Source organism: Podarcis raffonei, chromosome 7 (assembly GCF_027172205.1).
Source record: "Podarcis raffonei isolate rPodRaf1 chromosome 7, rPodRaf1.pri, whole genome shotgun sequence".
NCBI lineage: Eukaryota > Metazoa > Chordata > Lepidosauria > Squamata > Lacertidae > Podarcis > Podarcis raffonei.
Window position 1 is genome coordinate 86,938,851 of NC_070608.1, and position 22,750 is coordinate 86,961,600.

A 22,750-nucleotide genomic window follows, 5' to 3' on the forward strand; every position below is an offset into this window, starting at 1 on the left:
GCTAAACATGCCCAGCTCCCTTAGCCGTTCCTCATAAGGCATCGTTTCCAGGCCTTTGACCATTTTGGTTGCCCTCCTCTGGACACGTTCCAGTTTGTCAGTGTCCTTCTTGAACTGTGGTGCCCAGAACTGGACACAGTACTCCAGGTGAGGTCTGACCAGAGCAGAATACAGTGGCACTATTACTTCCCTTGATCTAGATGCTATACTCCTATTGATGCAGCCCAGAATTGCATTGGCTTTTTTAGCTGCTGCGTCACACTTATGTTGTATGTTTTTATATATGTTGGAAGCCACCAGAGTTGCTAGGGCAACCCAGTCTACTACTACTACTACTACTACTACTACTATTAAATAGGACGTCCCTATTTTCATCAGAGATATATTGGAGGGTATGACACTAACTTCTCCCCCCACCACATGAGACAATAGGGGGAGTGCTGTGGGAGGGGGGCAATTTTGATTACAAAAAGAATTAGAAGGGAGAATGTTAATCACTGATTCCTCCTAAGTCTCTTTCCTGCAATCAACTTTTAGTCCTTTGACTGCATTTCCCTAACAAAACAAAATCTTCAGACCAAACCACCACACATAGTTTGAGGCTCAGCACATGGTTAAACGTTGCCTTAAAATGATGCAGTATATCTCATTAATCTCACCACTGTCCTGCCCCATCATTTTCTGCTGATGGTTGGATTGGATTTATAGTGATATACATCCCACACAAAACGCAACTCAGAGCACAGCAAAAGTCAGTCTGGTTAACGGTCCCCTCACATCCGCTACCAGCCAAAAATCTGTTCATATGAAGTAGTATCATCACATCCTTTGCCCTCTTGCCTTTTGTGGGCTAAGACCATAGTTCTTAGGCCCACGCTTGACAAAACCTCTCTCAATATCTTGTATGTGAAGTGCATTATAGCTAGCTTTAAGGGGTTAACAGCCAAATCCTGCATAGATTCTGCACAGGCTGTATGTAGATAAGTACATTGAAATTTACGAAACAGGGCTGCAAGGTTGCAATCCTGTGCACATTTACTGTTGGGAGTAAAATCCGTTGCACTTGTGGGAAAGAAGGACCAAAACAGAGAATGACAATGGCATGTTCATGATTGTTTCTTGTTTACTACACAGCAAGTATAGGAAAGCCCAATCCAGACTGGGGCTGGGAGAGAGAGAAGATTCAAGCCTTTGCTCCTGTTGTGGTCCTGATCCAGATCACTGCCCCCAGTAGCTGTTTACAAATTGACCACCATTGTGTCTATTTTCACCCTTACTTCCAAGTAAACATGTATAGGATTGGGCTATTACCCAACTAACGACTACAATAGTTTCAGAATTACCCTCACCTGGTGGCTTTTTCAATTTTCTAGTTTACCGCTGACCAAGTTACCGTACTTTTCTGTCTATAAGACGTCCCCTTGTATAAGACACCCCCCCATTTAAGAAAATGAGGGGAGATGGCCCAAAGTTGTTCAGCCTCCCCCCCCCCCCACAGCTGCAGGCAGGAAACACTCCCTAGATCGTTTCCCACGAGCAGCGGCATTGGGTGAATTTGCCCTCCCTCCAGCCATCTGGTTTGCAGGAGCGCAACCTCCCCTGATGCCGCCATGCACAGGAAATGATCCAGGGAGTGCTTCCCGTGCGCAGCAGCATCAGGTGAATTTGCGCTCCTGTGAAAGAGCTGGCTGGCGGCACACGGCTTCTTCCCACCCATGCAGCTGTGGGCAGGAAACACCCCCCAGATCGCTCCCCGCTCGCTGCGGCATCGGGGGAAGCCGCGCTCCTGCCAACCGAATGGCTGGCGGCACACCGCCCTTCTCCCTGCTGCCATGTCACTATCCATGTATTGGACAACCCCAGTTTTTTGAAGTGATTTTTGAGTCAAAAACCCTCGTCCAATACATGGAAAAATACGGTATATTGTTTTACACCTGTGTGCATAATAATAATTCATAACAAAAATGTTCATTTCCCTGGAACATTCACAAGTCACTTGGGGAACCTAAGATCAAGAGTTGCCTTGCTGAATCAAAGCAAAATCCATCTAGATCAGCATTCTGCTGTTAATATCAGAAAGCAAAGACCTCTGCAAGCTGTCAAGCAAGGCACAGAAATGAAAGGCACCAGCTGTTCCTTTGAGGTATACTGCCTTCATCTATGTAGGTTCAACCATTTTTCATAAAGCAATCTCATCACATCTTAGGATGCTGAGTTAATTATTAACTTTGTACAGAAGTATTTTCTTATGTCAGCCTTGAACCGTATGCAGACCACTTCTTTGAAGACCTTGAATTATGAGATGAGAGGTAGGGGGGAATTCACTCTCTACCCATGCTTTTCATAGTGATAAGAACATAGCCTCAACTGAAGCAATAAAATACATAACCTGTATGCCACAATAAACCTTTAAGGCAGTCATTGTGGGTTTTGCTGCAACAAACAAAAAACTGCTGACATTCTGGAGTAAGCTAGAGAGCAGAACATTTTCTATGTGAATTCTCAGCTACATAGAAGAGATAATAACAAATATATCAGGAATCCACTAGTTTGCTTTTCATGCCTTTGGTATCAGATTCCATTATTCTTTGCAGAGTGGTTTTAATTAAACCAACTTGTGATCTTTCAGATGAAGGGTGGTATACAAATTTTAACAACAACAGGCCATTCAGTAAATGCTAATTTACCATTGTAGATATAACTTTAGAAACTGGTTGCCTGCAGTTCCTGCCAAAATCTGAGAAGCCTTTTAAAACATGTTCAGTCAGAAAGCATCATCCTGTGTTAAGCTGCCACCTCTATTTGTCCACTGTTGCAGCAACGGATGACTCACATTTATCTTAAGATCAACTGAGTAACACCCAAACTTGGCTGCCAAATGTCTCCTTTTGCCTGCCATTTTTAAGTGGCCCTCCTTTATATCAAAAAGTTGGTGCTGATACAAAATTACACATGTGATTTGATGATTCAAGAGAAGCCCATAAAAAGAACAAAATGTCTTGTGGCACCTCAAAGACTGAAATTTGTTGCCTGAAAACAACAGAGTCTTTTTAAGCCTAGCAAATTTATTATGGCGAAAGTTTTTGTGGGCTAGAGTCCACCATGAAAGCTTATTCCACAATACATATGTTAGCTGCCAAAGAATTCTCTGTTGTTTTCGTACTATGAAGCAAATCAATTGATTCAGCTGAGCCAGAACAGAACAGTATGAAACTTGCTGAGAAATTCTAGTACAGCAACTCCAGGCTGGAACTGCCTGTTTTAAGTCTTTTTGCCAGCGTATTGTTAATTTGGGGTCACCAGCAGGGGATCCTGCTCTTCCATTGAATGTTGCCATTTTTTATATCAGATTTGTGTTCTTTAGTATAAATGGCCTGTTTATGGGCCAGCCTAATACATTTTGGCACCTGAGGCAAACCACAAAATGGCACCCCCTCCCTGCCAGGGAAGAAGGGGTGAGTGAATATCTACACCAGGAAAAAGGGAGGAATAAAGATCTATTTTGGGATCTGCTGCCCCTGTAGATCCTGCCACCTGTTGCCTCTCCTTGTCTCATGGGTGATCCAGGCCTATTCGGACAAAGGCATTGTTGGTAATGGTGTTTTATGGGCAGGTGAATGAACTCTGATGGCATGGCTGATGTTATTAGGTCCTGTCTCCTGCTTGAAACCTTATTTGACAATGATAATGATAATGATAATTTATTATTTATTATTTATACCCCGCCCATCTGGCTGGGTTTCCCCAGCCACTCTGGGCGACTTCCAACAAAATATTAAAAATATTTTATCACTGCCTCTCCTTCTTTCTCAGTCAATTTCCCTAGCTTACAGATGACTTAGTCCTAACAGATGACAAATATTATCTTTAGCAGAGTCAATCCATTCAAATGAGTCTTATGCCTCTTTACAATTCCTATAATCCAATTTTAAGAAGGCAGAATCACATTTCAAGATTATTATTTTTAAACAGATGCAATGTGCAGAAGGGAGTAGTAGACATTGATCAGAATGTAAGATCTTCTTGATCACAAGGGGATAGATGGATGCTGGATGCACACATGCTAAAAAAAATGGAGATAGGTGCTGCTTCTTAGTATTTGCCCCACCTGTGTGGAGGAGACGCTCTCTGGGTGTGGAAGATAGTAACATGCAATATCATATCCCATTTATAGCATGCTTTGACCCAGCATTTTCCCTCCATCACCCTTGATATCCAGTATCCTTGCAAAACCCTATCACTGATCATAACACTTTAAATTCCGTGTTATACAGTTTCACCTGTGTTAAGAATGTAAGTACCCTGCGTGCCATATACACTATGTTGGAAAAACGAGGGCAGACCTTTGTTACAATTTCAAAAAATCACAAATGAGTAGTCGCGCACACACAAGCCTTGAAAAACCTGTTGCCACCTGCTTAAACGAGCACAGCCTTTCAGATTTGGAAATATAGCCAAACGAAAACAAACAAAACTCATGTACTAGTCATATTGCATCTGAAGGACTATGCCCAGTCCTGGACATCACATATTTAGAAGAATTTAGATAAATTGGAACAGGTTCAGAGGAGGGCAGCGTAGATATGGTCCATGGTATAAAAGACAAGCCCTATGACTGGGTATGTTTAGCCTGAAGAAGAGAAGATTGTGACAGTATTCTTCACACACACACACACACCCTGCAACAAATAAGACAAGGTATTTAAAATCAACACAAAGTAAAACGGATTTGTAGCTAAATATTATGAAGTTGGTTGCGCTTGTAATAAAGTCTAGGAACACTATGCTAAACCCAGAACTGCAGTATAACATCTGATCAGTAGAGGGCAGACATAACCCAACAAATTTGTACCAAAGAAGAAATTACATTCTTGCGATAGAATGATTGTCCTGTTACCTTTGAAGAATAAAGGGACAATTCTGACATTGTTAAATGTCTTCTTCGGTCCATTACCCTCAAATCTAAAGGAAAGTTCAAGCTTACCAGGTTCCATGAAAATATCTCACTTTATGGAAACATCCATAGCTTATAGGTGCAGAAGACTACTGTATATTCTATGCCAAGATACCACCTTTTGCTTATATTATTCATCAGGGTTCCTCCCCCTAAAAAAGAAGCATCTTAACTAAGCAGTTTTCAAAATGTAGGTGAAATCTGAGTGCCACCGAGCTGCTTTTCTTCACTCTGAACAAACAGGTTAGAAAACGGAAATATTACAGCCTTGCAGTCTATGTCTTAAAATGTATCTGTGATTCTCACCTGTACACTGTTATCAGGGATGAGATTTTCACCCAGAGATTCATTCCCAATTCCAGAATCGTCCTTCAGAATGGGATCATCTGTGGCCACTGAGGGGTTTGGTTTCAGAAAGGCAAACTCATTCCGGTCTGCCTTAGACGCTAAGCACACTTCATATGAATAGGGCAATGTCAATGTCCCATTATTGTAATTGCAGGAAAATTTGTGTCCCAAGCTAGAGTACAAGTCAGTATTGTAGGATCCAAGCACTGTTGGGCTTCTCTGTCTCCGACATTTAAGTATTAAAACTGTTAAGACTGTAAAAAGGAATAAGAATGAGACCAAAGCCAAGGCTATAACTAAAATGGCATTCATATCAGACTGATACTTAGAGTCAATGGCTGGTTTGCTCATTTCCGGAAGTGCCTCTTGGAAGTTCTCAGCAACCACAAGGTTGAGGACCACAGTAGCTGAGAGTGGAGCCTTCCCATTGTCCTTCACCAAGATGACCAGCTTCTGTTTCACAGCATCTTTCTCCAGAAGGGCTCGTGACGTCCTGATCTCTCCCGTGTGGGTCCCAATGGTGAAGAGGGCCGGCTCTGTGGCCTGCAGCACTTGGTAGGAGAGCCAGGCATTGTGCCCAGAGTCCGCGTCCACAGCCACCACTTTGGTCACTAGGTAGCCTGGCTCTGCCGAGTGAGGAACCATCTCAAACAAGGCAGAGCCCTCGGCGCCCGGGAAAGGATACAGAACGCGAGGGCTGTTATCGTTCTGATCCAAAATGTACACCCACACGGTGGCGTTGTTGCTGAGAGATGGAGAGCCGCCATCTTGGGCCTTCACTTGGATCTGAAACTCCCGGAATTGCTCATAGTCAAAGGAGCGCTGTGCATAGATAGTTCCCGTCTCTGAGTTGATGGAGACGTAAGAGGAGAGAGGCAGCTCCTCCATGTTGCTGTTGAGGATGGAGTAAGTGATACGTGAGTTGCGGTCCAGATCCGGGTCTGAGGCTTTGAGGGCAAAAATGGAGGCACCTGAGGGATTGTTTTCTGGCACAAAGACACTGTAGGTTGATTTTTCAAAGGCAGGGGGGTTGTCATTGATATCTGAAATCTGCAGGGAGATGGTTTTGTTGGAGGAGAGAGGGGGGCTACCTTTGTCGGTGGCCGTGATTGTGATGTTGTATCCTGAGGCTTTTTCTCTGTCTAGGGGACTCTCTGTAAGTAGCTTGTAGTAACTGTTAGATGAAGAAAGAATTTTAAAAGGCAAATTATATTGTATGTGGCAAGTAACCTTCCCATTTTCTCCTTCATCTCTATCATCCACATTGATCAAAGCTATCACAGTTCCTGGTAGGGAGTCTTCGGGAACTGGACTAAACATAGATGTTAGCAAAATCTCTGGAGCATTGTCATTCTCATCCAGAACATCAATCTCGACTTTACAATGTGCCAGTAGTCCACCACCATCTTTGGCTTCCACTAACATCATATAGCTTCTGGATTCTTCAAAGTCTAAAGTCTCCCTAACTAAAATTGCTCCACTTTCTGCATCCAGGCTGAATTTCTGGCTTGCTTTAGCTGGGATATTGCTAAAACTGTATCTTATCTGTGCATTTGGACCTTCATCTGCATCAGAGGCTTTCACCTGGATCACTAACGATCCTTTTGGTGCACTCTCTTTTAGGCTGAGTTTATAGACTTCTTCATTGAAAACAGGTGGGTTGTCATTGGCATCAGTGACATTAATCCATATCTGGGCTGTTCCAGTTTTTCTTGGTTCTCCACCATCCAGGCCTGTAAGGATCAAGTGCAGGCTGTGCTCACTTTCCCGATCCAGAGGTTTGCTTTGCACTAAAATAGGATATTTATTTCCATCTGGACTTTCTTTAACTTCCAAGGTGAAGTACTGGTTACTGCTCAGCTGGTAATTTTGCAGAGAATTTATCCCAACGTCAGGATCTTCAGCACTTGCAAGGGGGAATATGGCTCCAGTCAAGCTAGATTCACTTATTTCTAGCTTGATATCATCTTTTAAAAATTGTGGTGCATTATCATTAATATCCTCTATGGTGATGCTTATATGAAAAACATTTAGAGGGTTTTCAACCACAGTTTCAAAGTTAAGGACACAACGGGGTGATTTCCCACAGATTGCTTCTCGATCTATTTGGTCTCTGACATAGAAGTCTCCATGTTCCTCATTCACAGTAAAGAACTGAGCATTAGCTGCAGAAACAATACGGAGTTTCCTCTTCACCAGGTCTCTCTTACTCAGACCCAAATCCTTGGCAAGATTTCCCACAAGAGAACCCTTCTCCCTTTCCTCAGGAATTGAATACCAGACCTCTTCCGACATTGTCAGGCAGAACAAAGAGAATAACAAGGAAAGCTGTACTTGCCGCCGGAGTGGCTCCCTGCTCCCTGTGATCTTCATCCATTTCCTCGGCTGCTTTGTTTGCATCTTTTCTTTTCTGATTCGGGTCTTCAAGTTTCTTTCATGCTGCAAGAAGTTGTTGTCAGGAGCAGGCATCGTTCCGTGATGCAGTCTCAACGGGGAGGGATCCATTTTTGGTAGGATGCTATATTGTTGTCCCTCAATTCCAGCTCCTTCAGATTTGTAGAACTTAACTCAGTAATTGTTACATCACAGGAAAAGTGAATGGACCCCTGATTTCTATCCTTATCCCGTATTGGCCAACAGCGGCACTCTGAGTCTCTGCTGGAAAACTGCAGGAGCACCTACTGGCACAACATGCTGATAAGAGTTCAGTGGCTGACAGGGTAGCAACATTTCTCACGAGATGTGCACAGGTTTATGCAATTATTTAGTTGTGTGTGCATTTCACAATTCTCCCTAAGACAGTATGTGCAAGAGTGAGCACACATATGGTGCATACAGGAAACACTCTGAAGTTATTACCTTAACTATCAGTGGGCTTTGTATCAAGAACTTTATGAACAAAGTTTCTGAGGCAGAGATATAGCACTCGACACTTAATTTGAGAGGGTTTCCTTCACAATAGCCCCCCAAAGCAAAGCCTTAAATTCTTCAGAAGGTCTAAAGGCAATGCCCATAGTACCAGCTTTTGTGCCAGACTGCCAACCTCTTTTTATGATTAGAGGAAGAAACTGAGGCAGAAAGGGGTGGGAGTCATTATGAAGAGCTGTTGTGTGGGGAACAACTACAAGTGCTGGGCCCTTGCTCCCCACCCCCTAGAATTTCTGAATCCACAATACTTCATTTTATAGGACAGGAATGGGCAGACATCAAGCTAATCTATCAGTCAGAACCAGGTGCAAAAGACATAGGGTTGTAGGCAACTACTGGTAAGTCCTACTCTGAGGTAGACTCAGTGACATAAGTGAACCTAAGTTTGTCATGTCCATCAACTTCAATAGGTCTGAGTAAGACTAGCATTGAGTACCACCCATAGAATTAAAGAACAGGCTTCTTCTGAGCACATTCTGAGCCAAGGAATGTGTTTTCAGTACCAGAACAGAATTGCTCCACAATCATTCACACAAAAGTTCACTCCTGGTTAGTTTTCCTCATTTCAGCAGCCTAATTTAGGTGAAAAAAAGTTTTTTTGTTACTGTTATGCTGGGAGCCAGAAACCCTTGCAATTCTGCTGAAAATCACCCAAAGATCTATTGGTAGATCCTGACCCGCCGCCTGCCCATCTCTCTCTAGGATATTGCATGTGATACTTCTGCAATAATTGCAACAATTTTGTTTTTTAGTCTTATATACTATTCAGTCTACAGAGACTGATGATAGGCAAGAATGTTATATAAACAGAGAAGTTGCAAACGATAATTGTAGTCATGATGACAAAATCACAGAGTTTGAAATATGTTTAGGAACATATTTTAGGATTTTAGGAAATCAGTGTGGGACATAAAGGAAGTATATGTCTGAGTCAGAGTCCACATCCATGGCCATTGCCTTAGTGACCAGGTAGGTATCCTGGCTCTGAGGAGCGAGGGGCCAGCTCTATCCCCGTGGAGCCGTCAGTGGGAGGGGAGGGGTACAGGTTTTGGGGAGCATTGTCATTTTGGTCCAGGATGAAGAGAGTCACTGAGACGTTGGAGCTGAGTGGTGGGGAGCCTCCATCCTTGGCTCTTCCATGGAACTTAATCTCCTGGAACTTTTCATAAATGAAAGAACATCAGGCATAAATAACCCCAGACAGAATTAATAGAGCTATATAGACAAATTACTGATCTCATTTTTAATAAGTTATTCTCAGTCTGGATAAGTTGTTCTTCATGGACCTCACAACCCTGCCCCAGGACTGGATAGCTGACTGAAATCCTGGCTGGCTCTCAGACTCTTCCTCATCTCTTTGGGGGCCATAGGCTGAGAGAAGAAGGTGAACCAGGCAGGAACATAAGAGTTGCCACAGTGCCTGGCTAGCTGCTGCAGAGGCTACTCATGAGAAGGAATCAAATGGAAACAAGTCCTGACTGAGATCCTGGAAGGGGTGGATCCTCTAGCTCCTGTATAAGTTCCCAGTTCTAAGTTCCTTCATTGCTGAAGCAACAGCTCCCATCTCCTCTTCAGTCTGCGTGATGCACAGAAACAGCCACCACCTGGTACCAAACTGTAATGATTGCTGATCGATTTCTTCAGTTTGAAAGGGAGACTGTCAGAACCGAACACAGGATTTCTCTATGGATTCTTTAATCCTGATTTTGCATGTTTAGGAGGGCTTCTGTTGTCTTCTTGAGAGATATTTCTTTGGGGGGGGGTTTTTGGCAGTACAATATGTGAGGATATGGCTAATTAAAGAGCATAGCCATACACAGGTAACAAGGAAAACAAATTTGGCAATCTCCATATTGAGCCTGGACTCACTGAATAATGGAGGCTTGTTTAAAGCCCAAGGCACTGTCATTGCATCAGGTTTTTGAAGTACCAGACCTTACTGACTCTCCTCCTTAATATACTGTGAGGAGCAGATGTTGATCAGCTTCCTCTCTGTGGTTAATAATTCTTTCTACCACAAGTTCAACATCTGGCACCTCCAGCTCCTATTTTCATGTCCAGGAAAAAATTACCGGTATTCCTTTAGCTGATTTTGTAGTTCTAGAGAGAATTGGTTTCCAAATCAGTGTCTTGTGCCTTATAGATGGCAAATTGGAGTTCTCTTGCTTTATTCTCACCAACTTTTGTTTCTGGTTCTTCTGATGGGAACCTGGGAACATTGTCATTAATACCTATCATTTCAATTTCCACTCCATAAATTTTCATTGACCCCTCCACATATAACCACAAAATTCATGACACACTTCATGGCCACAAATTCCTCTCCATGTATTTGGTCTGTGGTGTGTAAATGACCAGCTTCAGAGTAAAATACTGAGACCTATATTGTGAAAACTATGTACACCTCTCTCTGAAAGGTCTCTTATATCCAGTCTCATCTCATTTGTGCAGAAGTAGCATGCACTCTACTACTGAAGCCACAGCTCTCCCTTTAATTACTGTTAGAGCTGACCATGATTTGACCACAACACCATTTTAAAGAGCGCCAGAATACGAGGAAAGCACTTCTGCGTATGTGTAGACTGCCTGTCTTTTATTGCTAAGTCACCGCAATAAACTTTCACGGGTCTGATGTTGGTGGGAAGTATAACAGGGCACAGGTAAAGTTGGGTTCCAAAATATTGGTTGGGGTAGTACACAAAGAGTTCTAAAATATGAACAGATCATTTTAAACAGATTTTACGCAAGTGCAGCATACTACCCTCTTCAGAGATCCCTATTTCTATGTGGAGGTTTGTGGCCAACATCAATATACTATTAATTAGCAAGAAGAGATCACTTCCCTATCTCCTGACAGCTAAAAAAATAGTAACTTTTAAAAAAGCAAAGCTAATCAAGTAAAATTGCTACCTTATTTAATGAAAGTGGATATAACAAACACGCTTCCCAGATTGTTATGAGCTCCTCTTTGAATGGCAGTACTTCGTTACTTCACTCTGCTAAGCATAATTACATGTCAGGAAGTCCAATAGATTTTAGTAAAGCATACTTCCAAGTGCATATGATCATGAGAGCAGCCAATGAAAATCAAAGTTATTACTAGGAAAGAAACCTAAACAGAAACAATGATAAAGTAAATGATTCACAGTGAGCTCAGTGGTCTAGATAAAGGAAAATGAGTCATTTCAGCAAGATGAAATCACTGCCTCTTTCTATGGTTGTTCACTGATTATTCCATCATGTGTAGAATTCATGCACATTCTCCAATGTTTGTGCTGTCTCTGGCCCTGTCCAACATCTGCATATTCAGTGGAGCATTGGGAAGAAGAACCTACACGTTTATAGCTCCATGTGCATAGGTTTTAACCTGGCTTGGGTGTTATGACTGAACAAGGAATTGCAGTATTGTAAGGGTGCTGCATTATCAGGGTTCTCAATTGTGAGGAGGCTTCTAAGAGCTCAGTGCAGTGGATGGAGTCAGCTGACTGCAGGGCTGGCAAACAGGACCCCATGCGCCTTACTTGTGTTACGATTCTTTTCAGGTATAATAAAAAAACCTCTTTGTACTCAGTTTCTGTTGCATGGATTCAGCCTCTCCTGCACTGAAGCCACTATGCCACACCCTAGGCATCTCTTTTGTGTTATATCACATCTCCATGGCAGCCACTTTGTGTCAAGACACGCCCCTATAGCAGCCATTTGTGGCTGGTGCCCACAACACTCTCTCCAAATTCCAAATGTGCTTACTGGACAAAAAAGGCTGGCTACTCTGCTTTATATTCACTATGCAAGAAAGGCCATTATTTGACTTGAGCATTATCAGTTTGGACATTGTCCTGTGCAAATGTCAGAAAAAGTGAATGCATTACATATCTATATCTATATCATCTATATCATCTATATCATTTGTATCTATATCTATATCATTCTGCTAATTCACCTTGGATGAATGGCAGATTTTTTAAAAAACCTGTTTATTTTAAGATAGGTTTCGTTTCATTTGGAGCTCAAAGGTCAAACCCTGAGGAAGATAAGGAAAGCGGACCGAGGTGGTCTCCTCAGGTGAAGTACAAAATGCAACGTGAAAAGAATCCTGGGTTCACTAGATTTTTACTCCATTCCCATAAAAGGTCATTGAAATTCCTCGAACATATTGGGTTGAAATGAAGTTACCTTTTCTCTTATCAAGGTTTTATTCCATATTCTGATTGTAAAACATGCCACAGGAAATGTGAACATGGATAGCTCTCTTGCTAAGGAGCATATTTCATAGTCTGTAAGTTCTTTTCCAGGTGCTGTGACCCCAGCACACATATGATCCACACAATATCTGTTGTTGACACATGAACAGCCCAGACTATTCTCAGTCACAGCCACGTGTAGAAATGTGTGTGAACCAGCAATACATGCAACCAAACAAAATGTCCATGATAAGGGAATGTCACAAAATGCTGATTTCTATATTTGTGTATTACTAGTTCACAACATGTAGTTATATTATCCATGTTATCATGGGTGCCTTTGTTGTCAAGCTTCTGCTAGGATGGCATATGTGTGGGAGAATGCTATTCTATTAGATGCTATTAATTTTCGGGGATAGAAAACCATATGGATAGAATTAATCTACTCAACAGATTGGTAAAAACCAAGGGAAATTATTCAGTCTATAGCTACACTGATATAGCCAGAAAAGCAGAAAAATAAGATGCTTAGCTTAATTTAGGAATGACTCGCTTGTAAGAGTGCCAAGAATCCAAGTACCAGTTGGATGTGCTAAGTAAGCATGTTCAGAATGCCTCAGTGGCATGCCATTCAGGCAGGTCTAAGTGCTGGTTCTTCCCATATAAAGCATCAGACACTTGGGCACATAATGATCTAAAAACAGTAGCTAATAATACCTATGAGGGAAAAAGATGTAGTACCAACATCACAGTTTCTGAAAGCAAAGCTTACCTGCTCACCAACCTCCTCTTTGACATTGGCATCCCCACCATTGGCATCCACAAGAACCACCTGAGAGCTATCATTGCATAACAAATTTTCTGCCACCTGGATATGGGGTTTCTGGAAAGAGATCTGCTCTTTCCTCATCTCTGATGATAGACAGAGTTGGTAGGAATAAGGTAAAGTTCCTTCTTCATAGTTTGGTGGAAATATGACCTGCGCCTTAGAAAAAGCATTAGGCTCAAAGCATTGGAATAATTTGGGATTTCCTGATTGTCGAAGTTTCATGACAATGACCAGTATCACCGTCAGGAGGAATAGAAATGAGATCAATGCCAAAGCCAGCACTAAGTAAAACTGGAGGTCTGAATGATGCTCTGTGTCACTGGATTGCCTAGTCATTTCTGGAAGTGCCTCTTGGAAGTTCTCAGCAACCACGAGGTTGAGGACCACAGTAGCTGAGAGCGGAGCCTTCCCATTGTCCTTCACCAAGATGGCCAGCTTCTGTTTCACAGCATCTTTCTCCAGAAGGGCTCGTGATGTCCTGATCTCTCCCGTGTGGGTCCCAATGGTGAAGAGGGCTGGCTCTGTGGCCTGAAGCACTTGGTAGGAGAGCCAGGCATTGTGCCCAGAGTCAGCGTCCACAGCCACCACTTTGGTCACTAGGTAGCCTGACTCTGCCGAGTGAGGAACCATCTCAAACAAGGCAGAGCCCTCGGCGCCCGGGAAAGGATACAGAACGCGAGGGCTGTTATCGTTCTGATCCAAAATGTACACCCACACGGTGGCGTTGTTGCTGAGAGATGGAGAGCCGCCATCTTGGGCCTTCACTTGGATGTGAAACTCCCTGAATTGCTCATAGTCAAAGGAGCGCTGTGCATAGATAGTTCCCGTCTCTGAGTTGATGGAGACGTAAGAGGAGAGAGGCAGCTCCTCCATGTTGCTGTTGAGGATGGAGTAAGTGATACATGAGTTGCGGTCCAGATCCGGGTCCGAGGCTTTGAGGGCAAAAATGGAGGCACCTGAGGGATTGTTTTCTGGCACAAAGACACTGTAGGTTGATTTTTCAAAGGCAGGGGGGTTGTCATTGATATCTGAAATCTGCAGGGAGATGGTTTTGTTGGAGGAGAGAGGGGGGCTACCTTTGTCGGTGGCCGTGATTGTGATGTTGTATCCTGAGGCTTTTTCTCTGTCCAATGGACTATCTGTGAGAATTTTGTAATAATTGTTAGATGAGGATAAGATTTTAAATGGTACATTACCTTGTAGATGGCATGTAATTTTTCCATTTTCTTCAGAATCTTTATCCTTTACACTGATAACAGCAATTACTGTCCCAGGAACAGAATCTTCAGGAATCGGACTAGACAAGGAGGCCAGAATGATCTCTGGAGCATTGTCATTCTCATCTATAATCTTTATTTCAATTTTACAGTGAGCCACTAATCCTCCTCCATCTCTTGCTTCAACTGTCATAGTGTACTTCTCTGTTTCCTCAAAGTCAAGAGCTTCTTTAATTGTAATTGTACCACTTTGTGGTTCTAGTTCAAATATTTGGTGGACTGTTTCTGGGATGTTATTAAAAATATAACTAATATGTGCATTTAGACCTTCATCTCTATCAGAGGCTTTTACTTGGAGTATGGGGGACCCCACAGGGGAATTTTCCCTCACGGTGATCTCATAGACCTCTTGAGTGAAGACTGGTGGGTTGTCATTGGCATCTGTGACATTAATCGATAACTGGGCTGTCCCAGTTTTTCTGGGCTCACCCCCATCCAGGGCCGTAAGGATCAACTGAAGGGAGTGATCATTTTCCCGATCCAAAGGTTTTTGCAGCACCAATTCCGCATATTTATGTCCATCCAGACTATCTTGAACCTCCAATGTGAAAAACTGATTTGGGCTTAACTGGTAGTCTTGAAGAGAATTCTTCCCAATATCAGGATCTTCAGCTTTCCCAAGGAGAAATCTGGCACCTGGCAATGTGGATTCAATTATTTCAAGCCTTATATTGTCATTCAGGAAATGTGGTATATTGTCATTAATGTCCTGAATTGCTACACTTACATGGAAAACATTTAATGGATTTTCAACTAAGGCTTCAAAATTAATGAAGCACTGTGTGCTCTCTCTGCACATTCCCTCACGATCTATCCTCTCATTCACATACACATTTCCATTTTCTGCATTGATACTGAAATATGGTTTTTTACCTTCAGAAATGATATGCAGGTTTCTATTCCTCAGTTCTCTGGCATTCAGTCCCAAATCCTTGGCAAGATTTCCCACAAAGGACCCCTTTGCCATCTCCTCAGGGATGGAATAGTGAATTGACTCTGAGATCTCCCAGCAGAGGAAAAACAATAATAGTAGAAGCAAAATGTGGCTTCTGAATGCCCTGAAGCTTTCTCTAGGAATAACTTCCATCCTCATCTCCATTCTCCTGCTAATGAGCAGGTGAGCTTTTTGTTGTTGTTCAAAAAACAGGGATACAGAAGAATAAGTTGATTCCCTTGATTTCCCTCTCAGTTTGCTTGTATCACATTTGTTTCCTCATCTCAGTAACAGCAGGCAGGTCTTCGTAGTCTGTTCTTTCTGCAGCTGGTAAGTAGCAATCTGACAGTGGATCCCTAATAGCTCTTTGATTCCCAAATTGGCCAACAGCGGCACTGTGAGTTCCAACTGAAGAACTGCAAGTGAATCAGCTCTAAGAATAAACCGGAAGAACTGAAATATATGCTTTCCCTTTCCATAAAAAAACATTTTAATACTTTGAAAGCAACATTTAGTGACTAAAAGCAATTGTGTTATGTATTACAGTACTAAGTTCTTGACCATATTGATGGATGTGTACAACCCCTTCAGACTTTTAATGTTTTCAACAAAATTTCTCTCACAGGCCATTTGCAAGAAAATCACTTTATATACATAAAATATTATATTTTAATTAGATGAAAGTTCTGGATTTCATCTCTTATATTCCCTTCTTTTTTGAAATAACAATTGTTTTTTTAAAAAATATCCACACTTTTAACATTCCTTATTTTTTTAAAAAAAGTATTTGTAAAAAAGTATTTTTTAAAAAAACAGGAAAGGATCACTTTTTTGTAGATTCAGTCCAGTAAAGATGGTCTGTGTTCATGGGATTCTTGTACAGTGGTACCTCGGGTTACATACGCTTCAGGTTACATACGCTTCAGGTTACAGACTCCGCTAATCCAGAAATAGTACCTCGGGTTGAGAACTTTGCTTCAGGATGAGAACAGAAATCATGCTCCAGCGGTGCGGCAGCAGCAGGAGGCCCCATTAGCTAAAGTGGTGCTTCAGGTTAAGAACAGTTTCAGGTTAAGAACAGACCTCCGGAACAAATTAAGTACCTAACCCGAGGTACCACTGTACCTGAAATGTTTGATGCCAATGGACAGTTTTCTGAAACTCTTCCCTCAAGACCAGTAGATTTTTTTGACTTTGGCTACTCACAACAATGTTTCAGTACATTTTCCAAATAAAGGAGGAAATGTGCCGCTAACATTTAGGCATGTAGATGCATATGCAGAGGATACAACAGCTTGCCAATAGGGCAAAGTTGAAAACATTTATACTACATCTATCACCAATGTATTGATCCCCACAAACTGTGAGATGGGAGCGTCACTGAAATTCACACTCCCCGACTCAACCAGCTGAGAATTTCTCCATCTGTGCAACCTGATGACCACTAACACAAGGAGGAAGATGAGGAACAAGCAGGAGTCAAAAGCCACTGCAAGGGCCAGGTAGAAGGTGAGGTCAGACGGAGGAGCAGAAGATGGAACTGTCTGTGCTAACTTAGAGAAACAAAGATAGAGAGAGGAAACAAAGTCAAATTTCAAAACTATGTTAGAAAAAAAGAAGGTTCAGCACCAGAAGAGAGATTTATGGTGAACATTTCCAGTTGTAGGAGCAATTCAGACATTGTATAGAACATTGTGCCGTATCATTCTTTGGATATTTTCATGAAAAAAGTTATAAAACAATCTATTAAGGAGTCTTTAAGTCTGGGGTACATTGCCTTAGATTAGTTTGCTTTCTCTTTCTCTTTCCTACAATATGATATTTTGATTCAGTGGGGGAACACTGGTGGGAGCAACACAGAAAGTAGAGTGGCCCAGATACATTGCATGGAATTCATTCTCTTGTTGATCAGGAGGGGTGGAATTGTGAGAGGAAAGAGACCCTCTCAGGCCACAATACTCCCTTATATACACATCTCCTAAAAACACAGAAACCTATGTTTGCACCATATAACCTGCTGCTTCTGGTTAGTTAATCAGTTAATCCTACTTCTTTACTCATAAGCACTAATAAATTAAGATCCTCACTATAAGTAACACACAGAAGGAATTTTTAGATTACAACTCTGAAAGTGTGTTTAGGGGGCAACACGTTTATGTTAAATGCTCTTAAGTATCTGCTATGAGAGAATGGCCAGGATTGGGATGAGATGGTGGTTTCATTGGTATGATGTTGCCTCTGATTCCCGGAATAGGATGGGTGTAGTAATCATGTGACTTGATATTTTGCTGCCATAAAAATGCTAAGTTTTGTCATAGTGCATTCGAGTTGTATGCAAAAATTACTACAGTAAGTCTGGAACGCATCTGGAGAACAATTGCAAATCCAACCAAATGATTGGTTTGCGCAGGGTTTTAAACACAGGCTTTAAAAGGAAACAGTTGTAGATGGTCTACACAGAAACCTAGGAGGATGCAACAAAGAAATAAAATAAATAAAATTGAATCCATGTCATAGGGTTGCCATACGTCCTCTTTTGCCAGGACATGCCCTCTTTTTCATGGGTATGTAAAATGAGAGTTGTCATTTTACATACATTAAAACATTAGTTAAAAGTAGAGGTTGGCAAATGTGTCCTCTTTTTTCTATTCAAAATATGGCAACCCAGGAAGATAAAAAATGATAAGAGGACCACAAGAAACAAATGAATGGAACAGAGATGGATCAGGTGGACTGAGTATTTCAAGGAGAAGAATAGTTGACAAAGTGCAAATAGCAGAAGAATGGCAATAGAATGAAAAATTGTAAAACAAAATTATAATTTAATGGCAGTATGCCATAAATAGAACTTCCGGTATAGATGAGATGTGTCAGAAAATGGAATCACAATGTGTTCTCACTCTTACATTTAGCCTTATTTTGATTTACAGTATTTATAGCATACTCTTCATTGAATATTTCCAGTCCCAATGACTTGAGTCCACTAAAGTTTATACCATAACAAATATGTTTGGGTTGCATCCAATGCTCATGTTTCTTCTCCTCTCCCCTCCCCAGTTGTCCTAATGAACAGTATTTAAGAGATCAGCTTGGCCCTACAACACAGAAAAATGGCAAAGCCCAACCCCTACCCCAAATGAGGAAGCAACTGCAAATGAAGAAAGAAATTGCCAGTTTGCATCTAAAGCAGCATGCTGGCCATTACTTTTGATGGGAATCCCATAAAAACTTCCCCTATACTTTTCCAGCCCCCAGAGCTCCAGTTTACAACTAGAAGCTCTATAGAGCTTAGATAATTTGAAGGCTGGTGATGGGAGAAGAGAGAGGGCAGGAGAAGGGAAAGCCACACATAAAAAGATGGCCAGCACATTGCCATTTGTGTGCACCTGAGGGTATGGCAGGAAAGAGGAGTGGAAGCAAGCAAGAAGCTTGCATACGGATGCATCCTAAATATAATTATTCTTAAATCGTTCAGCACTTCTGCACACTACTTCTGGAAACCTCAATAAAGCTACTCCTTACGGACATCATTACTTTGAAAGTCCAAGACACTGAGACTGCAGTCTTATACATGTTCACTTCACCTGGAGTTCCTTTTGAGTAGACATGCATGGGATCCTACTGTTAACTTCCAACGTCATAAATACCACAGAACTGGTTTAGTAGTCCAACTGAGTAAAGCAAAGCTACTTGGATCCAATGCTTAGATATTTTTGCCTTGACACTGTAAACTTTACTCTTTTATCATGCATAAATCAGTAGACGGTTCATGAGGGGCCCAATAAATAAGGCTCATATTTCAGTAAACATATATGTCAGAGAAAATGAATTCTCCTCCATATAATGTTTCAGTGTCAGTTATGGTAAAAGATCATGCAGCGTGCAATGAAAAATATTCTGGAATAAACCCTACCTTATCATCACTTGCCATCTCAGAAATTAAATTGCTTCCTCCATTGCCTGTAAAAGGCACAGCAGGTTTTTCACTGCCAATATTGTCTACCATCTGAACACTGGGTGTCAGGAAGGTAAACTCATTCTTCCTGGACTCAGAAGACAGACACAGCTGGTAGGAATAGGGCAAAGTCCCATCTTCAAAGTTGGGTGGGAAGATGGCACCATTCTTGGAATGGGGAACAGGACCAAAGCACTGTAGGAACCTGGGATGCCCTGATTGACGGAGCTTCATTGTAACGGCCAGAATCACAGTCAAGAGGAACAAGAAGGAGATCACTGCTAAAGCCAGCACCAAGTAGAACTGCAGGTCAGACTGATACTCCGAGCTGCTGGGTTGGCTCTTCATTTCCGGAAGGGCCTCCTGAAAGTTCTCAGCAAACACCAGGTTCAGAGTCATGGTGGCCGAGAGAGACGGCTGCCCGTTATCCTTCACCATAATGACCAGTCTCTGTTTCACAGCGTCTCTCTCCACAAAGGCCCTGGCGGTCCTGATCTCTCCAGTATGAGAACCAACCGTGAAGAGTGCCGGCTCAGTGGCCTGAGTCAGGTGGTAGGAGAGCCAGGCGTTGTGTCCAGAATCTGCATCCACGGCCACCACCTTGGTGACAAGATAATCTGCCTCGGCCGAACGAGGCACCATCTCAAACAAGGCTGAGCCCTTGGCTTCTTGTGAGGGGGACAGGATACGAGGGCTGTTATCATTCCTGTCAAGAACAAACACCCTGACGGTCACATTGCTGCTGAGAGGGGGAGAACCCCCATCTTGGGCCTTCACTTGCAGCCGGAACTCTCTGAATTGTTCATAGTCAAAGGATCTCTGGGCATAGATGGTGCCGGTCTCTGAATTAATGGAGATATAGGAGGAGATGGGAAGCTCCTCAATGTTGCTGTTGAGGATGGAGTATGTGATCCTTGAGTTCTGGTCCATATCGGGATCAGAGGCTTTGATGGTGAAAATGGAGGCACCTGAAGGATTGTTTTCTGGCACGTAGATGTTGTAGGATGGCTTCTGAAAGGAAGGGGCATTATCATTGATATCCGAAATCTGTAGTGAGATTGTTTTGTGTGTGGAAAGAGGTGGAGTTCCTTTGTCAGTAGCTGTGATTGTAATATTGTATGCAGGAGCTATTTCTCTGTCCAAAGGACTGTCTGTCTGGAGTTTAAAGTAATTGTTAGATGAGGGAAGAACTTTAAAGGGTAAATCATCGTTTAAGTAGCAAGTAACCTTCCCATTATCTCCACTATCTCTGTCATTTACATTGATCAGAGCAATAACAGTTCCCGGCAGAGAATCTTCAGGAACAGGACTGAACATGGAGGCTAAGGTCACCTCTGGGGCATTATCATTCTCATCAAGCACAGTTATTTCAATATTGCAATGTGTCAACAATCCGCCACCATCTTTTGCTGTAACCATCATTGTATATTTTTCAGTTTCCTCAAAGTCCAACGGATCTATAAGAGTGATTGTACCGTTGATTGGATCCAGTCTGAATTTCAATTGGACATTTGCTGGTATATTGCTGAAATGATACCTGATTTGGGCATTTGTACCTTCATCTTTATCTGAGGCTGAAACCTGAAGCACAGGAGATCCAAGGGGAGTATTCTCCCTCAAACTGACCTTGTACACCTCTTGAGTGAAAACAGGTCGGTTGTCATTGACATCAGTAACATTAATCCGTATCTGGGCTGTTCCAGTTTTCCTAGGCTGACCCCCATCCAAGGCTGTAAGGATTAAGTGAAGGGTCTGTTCATTTTCCCGATCCAGTGGTTTATTTAGCACTAATTCTGCATAACTATTTCCATCTTTTCTCTCTCTAACTTCCAAAGTGAAGTACTGATTGGAGCTCAGCTGGTAATCCTGGAGTGAGTTCACCCCAATGTCAGGATCTTCCGCCTTCCCAAGGAGAAACTGTGTACCTAGCAGAGTGGATTCAAGGATCTCTAAATTGATATTGCTATTCAGGAATTGGGGTGCATTATCATTAACATCCTGGATTTCTACTGTTACATGGAAAACATTCAGCGGGTTTTCTACCACAACTTCAAACTGAACAAAGCAAAGTGGATTTTTGCCACATATCCCCTCCCTATCAATCCTGTCATTTACATAGAGGTTTCCATTCTCTGCATTGATACTGAAATGCTGCATTTTAGCCACAGACACAGTGTGCAGATTTCGATGTTTTAGTTCTTTGGTGCTCAGTCCCAGGTCCTTGGCGAGGTTCCCCACAACGGAACCCTTTGCCATCTCCTCAGGGGTTGAATAATGGATCTGCTCTGATGCAGCCCAACAGGTCAAAGACAATAGAGAGAGAAGCAGTACTTGCCTTGTGAGTGCCCTGCCATTCCCTGTGTGCCTTCTCTCCATCTGGCTGGTTCTCTCAAAAACAGGCTGCTTCCTTTTCTCAGTTTCCTATGCTTAAGCTCTCACAGTGATGAAGGAAACAACATGAGGTATCACTGAAGAAGAATAAACTGCCCTTGTTCTCATATGTGTGCAAAGCAAAAGAGATTTTTCCTTCTCTGCAAGAGTTCCCTGTCTCTGTGCTCTTCAGTTGGCCTGATCTGAATAGCAGTGATGGGAGTTACTGCAGTCTAGGAAGCATCAATGGATCTCTATCCTCTCTCTGGCTGTCATACTGGCCAACACTGACACTTGGAGGACCACTGAAGGAACTGCAAGGAAAACCATGTTCACCATAACAGAAAGATGGAGCTAAAAAAATGTACATGTTTCCACAATGTGAACTTTCTCTTTATCCAATTGCAAGTGGGGCATTTGAAAAAGCTTTTTCTTGTTTCACCTTTGTTTAGCATATTTATTACTTATTACTTTTATTGTCCACACCAGCAAGAAAGGCTTCCAGGGTGGGGTACAGGTCCAAAAAAGCAATATAAATAAAACAGAGATAAAACAAACTACACTCATAATAGAGACCAACTAAGTTTGTTATTGGTATGAGCTTTCATGTGCATGCACACTTCTTCGTGCATGCACACGAAAGCTCATACCAATAACAAACTTAATGGGTCTCTAAGGTGCTACTGGAAGAATTTTTTTTATTTTGTTTTGACTACGGCAGACCAATACAGCTACCTACCTGTAACTACACTCATAATGTTTGGTTACGAATGGATTTCATTTATTTTCTAACTGGCCTCAATCCAGCTCCCTTTCAAAATGGGATTGGTGGCTCTGGCAGATTTTCATTATTCCCCTTACACATACATCCAAAAGAAGCACAAACTATCCCTTTTTAAATGCAGTGGAAGGCCCTTTGAGATACTAGGTGTGGATAAACTTCTGGATAATTTCCCCCCGCTTCACTCAGTTCC

General features: G+C 42.2%; 1 protein-coding gene across 30 annotated transcripts in view; it reads right to left on the bottom strand.

The window, feature by feature from the left end:
• The window catches only part of LOC128418020 (protocadherin gamma-A4-like), a 299,406-nt gene that overhangs the window by 54,496 nt on the left and 222,160 nt on the right, over positions 1-22,750 (bottom strand). Inside the window, exons 1-2 of one of the 30 annotated variants that reach the window (XM_053397390.1) lie at positions 7,641-7,919; positions 5,261-6,476 (exon numbers count right to left, since the gene is read on the bottom strand). The exons of 26 other annotated variants lie outside the window; for them this stretch is intronic. In XM_053397390.1, coding sequence (XP_053253365.1) covers positions 5,261-6,476; positions 7,641-7,807 — 1,383 coding nt within the window. In that variant the 5' untranslated portion in view covers positions 7,808-7,919. 3 more of the 30 variants (XM_053397384.1, XM_053397394.1, XM_053397383.1) reach the window with 3 other exon arrangements.